Source organism: Panthera tigris, chromosome A1 (genome assembly GCF_018350195.1).
Source record: "Panthera tigris isolate Pti1 chromosome A1, P.tigris_Pti1_mat1.1, whole genome shotgun sequence".
NCBI classification, from domain to species: Eukaryota; Metazoa; Chordata; class Mammalia; order Carnivora; family Felidae; genus Panthera; species Panthera tigris.
Genome location: NC_056660.1, coordinates 173,080,298 through 173,089,658, shown reverse-complemented (window position 1 = coordinate 173,089,658; position 9,361 = coordinate 173,080,298). Strand labels below are relative to the sequence as shown.

General features: G+C 45.0%; 2 protein-coding genes across 2 annotated transcripts; one reads left to right on the top strand and one right to left on the bottom strand.

Moving 5' to 3' along the window:
- Positions 1–418: 418 nt before the first annotated feature.
- NOP16 (NOP16 nucleolar protein) lies at positions 419–6,651 on the bottom strand. The gene is made up of 5 exons (XM_007085512.2): positions 6,545–6,651; positions 6,348–6,456; positions 3,313–3,382; positions 1,415–1,521; positions 419–847 (listed from the first exon to the last, which is right to left on the bottom strand). Exons 1-5 carry the CDS (start codon positions 6,649–6,651, stop codon positions 704–706), a joined length of 537 nt encoding a protein of 178 aa, XP_007085574.2. The 3' UTR covers positions 419–703.
- Positions 6,652–6,834: 183 nt separating this feature from the next.
- On the top strand, positions 6,835–7,849 carry HIGD2A (HIG1 hypoxia inducible domain family member 2A). The gene is made up of 2 exons (XM_007085511.2): positions 6,835–7,089; positions 7,447–7,849. Exons 1-2 carry the CDS (start codon positions 6,936–6,938, stop codon positions 7,611–7,613), a joined length of 321 nt encoding a protein of 106 aa, XP_007085573.1. The 5' UTR covers positions 6,835–6,935; the 3' UTR covers positions 7,614–7,849.
- The last annotated feature ends 1,512 nt before the right edge of the window (positions 7,850–9,361 follow it).

The following is a 9,361-nucleotide window of genomic DNA, read 5'->3' as shown; positions in this document are numbered from 1 at the left end:
AGCAGACTGGGGGCCCTGGGTTCCTTTCAGGGCAAGCAATCTGAAGATGCAATGAAGACCAGTCACAAGGAGGCAGCAGTGCAGCTACCTGCCCTCTGGCCATCAAACCACAGGGTAGGGCCGTGGACAACCAGTCTGCCAACCTCCAGCCTCGGAGTGGGGCTAGTGTTGGCAAGACAGATCCCTTCTGAGCAGTCCAGGGTTGCTGGCAGGCTTCTGTGGAAGGGTTAATGCTGTGCAGAAAACCAAGGCAGAGCAATGGAACTGAACAAGTGAGAAGAGGAGGGAGGCCACACCTAAGAGGGCGTGGCAATGTGGCACACAAAGGGCTGAACGGCCTCTGCTCTGGTTGAGTTGGTTTTCACAGGGGCAGTCCCAGGGCTTGGCTGGGAGGGGAAACACATAACCGTCAGAGAAATAAAATAGCCTTATTTTATTATGTACATATTATATGTAAACAAACCACCCACTCTGAAAACATTAGGTTCTAGCTTTTCCCAGGGCCCTAAGAAACCTCATGGAGACTGTTCCTTCCCCAGAGAGGGGAGCGTGTATGTGCGTGTGTGTGTGTGCGTGTGTGACCTTTTGATTCCATGGGGTTTGGCCAGCCTCATCTAGCCACATGCCCCTTCTTGCCTTAAACCCTGGCTTCCAGTTTCTTTGGTCCAGGAGGAGGCCTCAACCTGGGGCAGGCATAAGCCACTCACTCAACTTCCATCTTATTCTTCTGCAAAGAATCAATGAAGGCTTGCCACTCCACTGGGTAAAAACGCTTATAGACGTTGATCTTATTCCGAATCTGTTTCGGGGTATCTTGATAGTAATTCTTCTCATCCCGAGCCATAGCCTAAGAAAGGAGAAGGGCCACTTGAGGAGGGCTGGACAGGCACAGTTCAACCCCTAGTTCTGCCTGAGTTGGGCAAGCCACCTCATATCCCCGAGGTTCAGGTTCCTCACCTCAAAAACCATGGTATATGTGGGGAAATGGGTGCAAATGCCCTCGGGGACCAGGCAGGAGCTAGGGCCAGAGGAATAGCTAATGCTCCATCCACAGCCATTGATCCCACTTGGGCACCAGAGTCCAGTGCAGCCAGATTTTTCAATTTTTAAGAGAAGTCAAAAACGTGAATTTTTATTTGAAACCTCCCATAATTAAAATAGCAACCAGTTCAAGTTCTTTAAAAATACCATGCAAACAAAACAGCATATCTGTGAGTGGGATATGAATCACAGGCCAGTCAGTCTATCCCAGCTATAAGCATCTGTCAATGAGATCAATTTCCTAAAGTCTCTCTTTCCTTTCTTTGTTTCAACTCAGTCTCAGGCAAGAGTCAAGAAGATCAGACCCCAAACTGTCCAGGGTACCTTCCCAACAAACTCAAGTGGTTCTTCCCGTGGGACCCAAACCACTCACCTTATAGTCCTCGCCATGATTCTCCACCATGTAACGTACATAGTCAATGAGGTCTCGGGACAGCGTATTTCCTTTCTTTTCTGGGAGGCTGGCTTCTGCCTCCAGGTCTGGGGTGAGAGAAACCAAGAAACAGGAAAAGAGGTTTTGCCTCCTGTACTTTTTGGTTGCCCAGTCACTCTTTCACCTAATCCCAAACCATGGCCATCAGATGGGCTTTGCCTCTTCATCCCCAATTCGGTACTCTTCAGCCCCTTGGATCTCAGGCTGTGCCTATGACACAACCATCTATCAGTTTTACAACTACCTAAAAGGCAAGTCTTACCTCTTTGGGTCTAAGCTTGGTAAGAGACAGGTACCAAACTAATAATCTCTACTTAGTACCAGGTCCTGGGGACAGAAATGAAGATACATTGCCTACCAGAGGTTGGGACTCCCTTCCATCTCTAACATTTCCTGAGAATTTCTTTTCTTTAAGTGTTACAACAATAATGTGAAATGGAAAGGTGTGAATGAGAACTAACGCCGCAGGAACCAGGGCCTGAGGCTGGGTCTCACTGGAACCTCACTGCTCTATGTAAGGTAAAAAGCCAAGCTGTGGAGGCAATTGTGGCTTCGCTTTTAAAACAGCTAAGCAAGGGGGCCTGGGCAGCTCTGTCGGTTAGGCATCCGACTTGGGCTCAAGTCATGGCCTCATGGTTCATGAGTTCAAGCCTGGCATCGGGCTTGCTGCTGTCAGCACAGAACCCACTTCAGATCCTCTGTCCCCCATTCTCTCAGTCCCTCCCCTGCTGATTCCCTCTCCTTTCTTTCAAAATAAATTTAAAAACTTAAAAAAAAAATAAAATAAAATCGTTAGGCAAACACTCCCCATTTCTCAATGTGAAAAATAGCTCACAGAAAGAAGGTGGTCAAATGTTATTCAAGGGTTAAATGCTAAATTGCTTATGGTCAAGAATATCTTTGACTTGGTTGCCAGGGGCAAGGTCAGGGTGGGGAGACAGGAACAAAGGGATTAGTTGTTTAATGGGTAGAGTTTCAGTTTTGAAGATGAAAAAGTTCTGGAGATCTGCTACATGACAAGATAAACATACTTAACATTACTGAGCTATACAATGAAAAAGGATTAAGATAGTAAACTTTATGTAGTATGTTTTTTACCATAATTTAAAAAAATTTTTTAGAGAATGAGAAGTAAAACTTTTTAAGATTAACTCTGACTACAATAAGTACACCTGGTTTTATTTATGCAATCCTGTGTACTAATTCTTATGAGAATCACTGATGAACTAATAATAGGAACTCAAGAATTCTCTATGTAATGTCTGGCCATTTAAAACCCTTTTACCTTAAAGGTGCCTCGTTAGCACAGTAGGTAGCGCATCAGTCTCATAAAACCCTTTTACCTTCAGGAGAACTGTTAAAAATCTTGGACAGGTAAGAAGAAGGATGGGTGGAGAATTTCAGAGTATACCTGCTTCCCTGCAGATTTTACTCTGCTCTATTTTAATATTCAGCCTCTATAGGCTTAATATACATGAAATTGACTTGTCAATGAAAAGATTAAATGAGATGGTAGAATCTCTATAAAAATCTGTTTGTCCTTAAATTCATGACAAGCTGAACATGTGCCTGAGACTTAATGGTTTCTTTTCTATTCTCTTAAGGCACCTGGCTACATCCTCCCTGAACATCTCTGACCTCACTTCACACACTGGAGTTTAGTAAGTAGACTGAAAATGTCCCAGTTAGAGACGCAGTATTAACTTTGTGAACCCTGGACCAGTTCCCTTCTTCCCTCTGAACCTCAGTTTCTCCATCTGTAAAATGAAGACATCTGAGGCCCTTTTTAGCCCTGACTGTGCAGGATAGTGACCTAGAGGAATGTAACCAGCACTCACCATTTAGCACATAGGGTTTTCGCACAAGCTCCTTAGGCCTTTCCTCTACATCAATGTCCATGGCCTTCACCTGAAGAGAACAGAAGTTGTGAGACCAGTATACAAAGGATCCCAGATGAGGGAAAATTCTAGAGGTTCCTGCCCTCCTCACACAACTGCACTACCCACAAAAATCCCTACACAAGTTCAGGCAGGAAGAAATGACAGAGAGAACCATTGCCCCAGAGGCTTTATGGTTCCCAAAAGGGATTCAAGCAAGCAATTAATCTTTCTGTGCCTATCTATAAAATCAGCATAATATCCTTTGCCTACCTCACCTCATCTGTGCTAATCAAGTGAAACAATGCATATGAAAGCTCTTCATAATTTACACTGAGGAGCAGATGACTTTTTTTTTTTTTTTAGATGACTTCTTTTCTATGAAGAGGAGCAACCTGACAGTGCTTAGCAATAGCCTCACATTTATTTGATCAAGAAACAGTAGTGCCATTTTACTCTGGCATGAAGGAATAAAAAGAAACCTGTCTAAAAGCAATGGGACAAAGAACCATAAAATACCTCAGAATAAACTTAACCAAAGATGTAAAAGACCTATATGCTGAAAACTAAAGAAAGCTTATGAAGGAAACTGAAGAAGACACAAAGAAATGGAAAAACATTCCATGCTCATGGATTGGAGGAATAAATATTGTTAAAATGTCAATACTACCCAAAGCAATCTACACATTCAATGCAATCCCAATCAAAATTGCACTGGCATTCTTCTCAAAGCTAGAACAAACAATCCTAAAATTTGTATGGAACCACAAAAGACCCCATACAGCCCAAGTAATATTGAAGAAAAACCAAAGCAGGAGGCATCATAATCCCAGACTTTAGCCTCTACTACAAAGCTGTAATCAAGACAGTATGGTATTGGCACAAAAACAGACACATAGACCAATTGAATAGAATAGAGAACCCAAAATTGGACCCACAAATGTATGGCCAACTAATGTTTGACAAAGCAGGAAAGAGCATCCAGTGGAAAAAAGACAGTCTCTTTAGCAAATGTTGCTGGGAGAACTGGACAGCAACATGCAGAAGAATGAAACTAGACCACCTTCTTTACACCATACACAAAAATAAACTCAAAATAGACCTAAATGTGAGACAGGAAACCATCAAAACCCTGGAGGAGAAAGCAGGCCAACAACCTCTTTGACCTCAGCCGCAGCAATTTCTTACTCAACACGTTTCCAAAGGCAAGGGAATTAAAAGCAAAAATGAACTATTGGGACCTCATAAGGATAAAGCGCTTCTACACTGCAAAGGAAACAACCAACATAACTAAAAGACAACCGATGGAATGGGGAAAGATATTTGCAAATGACATCGGACAAAGGGCTAGTATCTATGAAGAACTTACCAAACTCAACACCCAAAAACCAAATAATCCAGTGAAGAAATGGGCAGAAGACATGAATAGACACTTTTCCAAAGAAGACATCCAGATGGTCAACAGACACATGAAAAGATGCTCAACGTCACTCAGCATCAGGGAAATACAAATCAAAGCCACAGTGAGATACCACCTCACACCGGTCAGAGTGGCTAAAATGAACAAATCGGGAAACTACAGACGCTGGTGAGGATGTGGGAAAACAGGAACCCTCGTGCACTGTTGGTGGGAATGCAAACTGGTGCAGCCGCTCTGGAAACAGTGTGGAGGTTCCTCAAAAAATTAAAAATAGAGCTACCATATGACCCAGCAATAGCAATGCTAGGAATTTACCCAAGGGACACAGGAGTGCTCATGTATAGGGGCACATGTACCCCAATGTTTATAGCAGCACTTTCAACAATAGCCAAATTATGGAAAGAGCCTAAATGTTCATCAACTGATGAATGGATAAAGAAGATGTGGTTTATATATTCAATGGAATACTAGTTGGCAATGAGAAAGAATGAAATTGTGCCATTTGCAGCAATGTGGATGGAACTGGAAGGTATTATGCTGAGTGAAATAAGTCAGTCAGAGAAGGACAGATATCTTATGTTTTCATGCATATGTGGATCTTGAGAAATTGAACAGAAGACCATGGGAGAAGGGAAGGGGAAAAAAAGTAGACACCAACAGAGGAAGGGAGACTAGCCACAAGAGACTATTAAATACAGAGAACAAACTAAGGGGATGGGGAGGTGGGGGATAGGGAAAATGGATGATGGGCATTGAAGAGGGCACTTGTTGGGATGAGCAATGGGTGTTGTATTTGACCCAATTTGACAATTATATTCATACAAAATTTTTATATTCATAAAAAAATTTAAATTCATAAAAATTTATATTCATAAAAAAAATAAAAATAAAAGCAATGGGACAAATCCAAACAGCAAGCCCATTCATTAGGTTAACTATTGAGCACTAGTCACATCCTAAGAACCACTGGGGGTTTAATAGTGAACAAAGCACAAAATTGTCTCCAAGGAGATTATGCTGGGGTAAAGAGGCACAGACAATAAACAAATATATAAAATATCAAGTGTTTACAAGTGCTATGAATTAAAGCAGGGAAGAAACTACTGGGTAAAAAAGTGTGCCATTTTTGAAAGGGTGGTCCAGTAAAAGACCTATTTGGGAGAAGCTAATAAGGGAGCCTCAGACCAGGATGACTAGGGGAAGGTGTAAGGAAGAGGAAGTAAAGATCCCAAAATCTGAGGGAGCCCTTACTAGGAAAGTTAAGGGCAGAAAAAGATAAATTCTGGAAAACACCACTGAGATGACGAGGAACCCAAACAGGTTAATTTCGGAGGGAAAAATGAATGGAGAAGAAAAGAGGGAAGCTCCAACCCTGGTCCAACGTGTGCTGAGGAGTCTGAGCGTAGTGGTAAAGAGACATTCATCCACAGTCAGTGCAAGCTGCCCGAGTTGGCTGTGGGAAGGTCGCAAACCCAGGAAAAGCGTGAGCGTGGGAATAGACAGGATGAAGTTCTGAGACCCGGCTAAGTACGGCGGGAAGCAGGGGTCAAGGGCCGGGACTCTGCTATGTGAGTACCTTTCTCTTACGAAGGGGCACAGCCTTGTTGGGGTCCATAGCCAACCCCATCTCGGCCAGGTTCTGCCGCACGGATTTAGCGTGGTCCCAGGCATGTCGGATGTGGGAGCTACGGGCAAAGAAAGAGATCACGGAACCGTCATCTCGCAGGCCGTCTCACCAGAGGTCCCCCTCCTCCTAAACCCCGGGCCCCTCACCACTCGATCCGCGGCGCTGCTTTCCGTCGAGCATTTCGGTTCAGACGCTTCCGGTTAACATTGTAACCGAACTTCTGTCTCCTGGTCTTCCCCTTGGCCTTGGGCATTGCAGTGACCACCGCACCGGCAACTACAACTGGGCTCCTCTCACTCGCAGCACCTCGTGCAGCAGACTATTTCCGGCATATGCGCGCCAGGGCTGTGCAGGCTTTTTGGGAAACGTAGTTCTCCCCTTAGCGATATCGTGCAGTTTACCACGACTCCCAGAATCCAATGAGCGGTTAGCGCCTGCGTACAATGCTCAACAAATTCCTTTTCCCCGCCCTTTTCATGACCTCATCAGGAGGCGGGGTTTAGCGTCCCTATTTTCTCCTAAAGCTGTTGCGGGGACATGGCGGTTCCTGGCCCTGTGACTCCGGAGGCACCGTTTGAGCCATCACAGCCCCCGGTCATTGAGGGCTTTAGCCCCAGTGTCTACAGCACTCCAGAAAGCTTCAAAGAAAAATTCCTTCGCAAGACCCGCGAGAACCCGATGGTACCCATAGGTAAGCAGGTGTTGTAGGAACTGTAGACCGAGAGGATAGTGATGTCTGAGGGAATGAATTAGGGGAGGACCAGGAAAGCCAAGGGGGACCTGAGTGAGAGTGGACCAGAGTTGTGGCGAAGTGGCCGGGCTGTGAGGGGTGAATCTGATTGGAGCTGGGCGGGATTGGGGGTCGCTGAGGTGGGGCGAGCCCTACAACTAGGAGCACCCTACCTCGACCAAAGCCTCCCACTCGGCTCCACCCGCCTTCCCTCGGTCTCTCTTCTGAGCTCTCCACCCTCTGGTAGGGGATCCAAAGCGGGGAGAGGCCTACGGGGTCGAAACCTTCCACTCCGTACTTGCTTTGTCCCTTCCTCAGGCTGCCTGGGCACGGCGGCCGCCCTAACCTACGGCCTCTACTGCTTCCACCGGGGTCAGAGCCACCGATCTCAGCTCATGATGCGCACCCGGATCGCTGCCCAGGGCTTCACGGTCGCAGCCATCTTGCTGGGTCTGGCTGCATCTGCTATGAGGTCTCGATCCTGAGCCCGAGACTTGGCCTTGAAAGTTCCGCAGAGATCATTCCCAGCCCCAGGAGCAACCACCTGTCCTGTCACCTGACTTATTCCCTCATCTTCCCTGACAAGTCGGAGGAAGTGGCCAATTGTGTGACCGACACATGTTTTTTCAGGAATCTCAGATTCGGTTCAGTTGGGGTGTTGCATACTTCTATTTGTGCCTCACTTTCTCCACCTCCTACTTAATAAATTGATCCACTTGTAGTTTGGTGAATTCATTCCTTCTAACCCTCCAAAGTTTTTGGTCTTTGGTTTTAGGACAAAATTGTCTAAAGACTGCAGGGGCCCTTAGAAATCTTAATAGTTTAATCGTTCCCGAACTTTCCTGGTAACGATCACCTGAGGAACTTGCTAAAAGTAGAGATTCCTTAGAGTGATGTTATTTGAAAAAAACTGATCTTTCTGTCAATTTTCAAACTTACAACAGAAAACCTTCGTTCAGACTAGGCCAACAGCTGTGGCCCTGTCCAAGGCAGAGGGCTCTGCTCTCCACTTTACTCCTCACCCCACTCTCACCTGAGAGCACCTAGGGCTCCACTGATCTATACCATCCTGGCTTGATTCTTGATGCATCTTACAGAAAAGGAAACAGGCTCAGAGAAGTAGCCTGGTAGAGTGGTAAGAACATAGTCACAAAGCTTGTCACTGGTTTGTGTACCTACTGTTTCAGGGTTAAGGAAGAAAGTAGGCTGGACCTAAGCAAACTCTAGAAGAGAGGCAACCTATGAGTTTTGCATTCATGTAAAATCTCACACAAGTATTCCTGGACTGTGGTCAGATCCAACCTGTTGATTTGGACCCAAGTTCCTAACATGTATGACTTCAATTTCATCACCATCTGCAAGCTACCGGAAGGGAAAAGAGGGAGTATAGAAGACATACCCACTTTTTGAGCCCCATAACACAATCTAAATTGCAAAATGGAGGAGTATATGACTAGGGCCTACTAAGTTTCTTGTTCCCATCATGGTCTCTCAGTTGTAAGGCAGAGATTATAAATTTAAAGCTATATGTTGTGGTGACCCTTGCCTCAAGATTCAAGGAATCAATGTGGAGTAGTGAGGACTATGGCACTTTTAAAGATGAAGGCCACCATTTTTAGTGGTTGGTGGTATTGTGTTCCCCTAAAAAAGATATGTTGAAGTCCTAACCCAGTATCTCAGAATGTGATCTTATTTGGAAATAGGGTCTTTACTGATAATTAAGTTGAACTGAGGTCATTGCAGTAGGCCTTAATCCATTCTGATTGACATTGTTATGAAGGGGGGAATTTGGACAGAAAGACAATGCATAGATGATACGAAGATGAACTCAGGGCTGTAGTGATGCACCTACAAGTCAAAGAATACCTGAGGCTGCCAGAAGCTGGGAGGGAAGCCTGCACAGATCCTTCCCTAGTGCCTTCTGATGGACCATGGCCCTGCTGACACCTTGATTTTGGACTTTGGACATCCAGAATGGTGAGACAATAAATGTGTGTTCTAAGCCATATACTGCAGTACTTTGTAATGGCAACTCTAGGAAACTAATACAGTTGGTAGTTACTCAACTCTTTTTAAACATTGTGCAGGTCACAATGGCTTAAGCATAGCTTGTTTGCAACCTCGGCTGAAGAGGAAGAATGTATGGTCACTGATTATTTATCCCAGATCTACAGAGGGGCACAGCTGAAGGAGAGAGAGCAGTGAGCCTTCCCCATCTAGAGGGTACTGGCCA

Bases quoted from the DNA above. Each gene is read 5' to 3' on its own strand.
- NOP16 (XM_007085512.2), bottom strand. From the start codon at position 6,651: ATGCCCAAGGCCAAGGGGAAGACCAGGAGACAGAAGTTCGGTTACAAT. The intron at 3,383-6,347 runs GTACTCACATAG...TGTTCTCTTCAG, and splicing joins TGCCCCTTCGTAAGAGAAAG to GTGAAGGCCATGGACATTGA. The intron at 848-1,414 runs GTGAGTGGTTTG...CTCCTTTCTTAG, and splicing joins ATCATGGCGAGGACTATAAG to GCTATGGCTCGGGATGAGAA.
- HIGD2A (XM_007085511.2), top strand. From the start codon at position 6,936: ATGGCGGTTCCTGGCCCTGTGACTCCGGAGGCACCGTTTGAGCCATCA. The intron at 7,090-7,446 runs GTAAGCAGGTGT...TCCCTTCCTCAG, and splicing joins GAACCCGATGGTACCCATAG to GCTGCCTGGGCACGGCGGCC.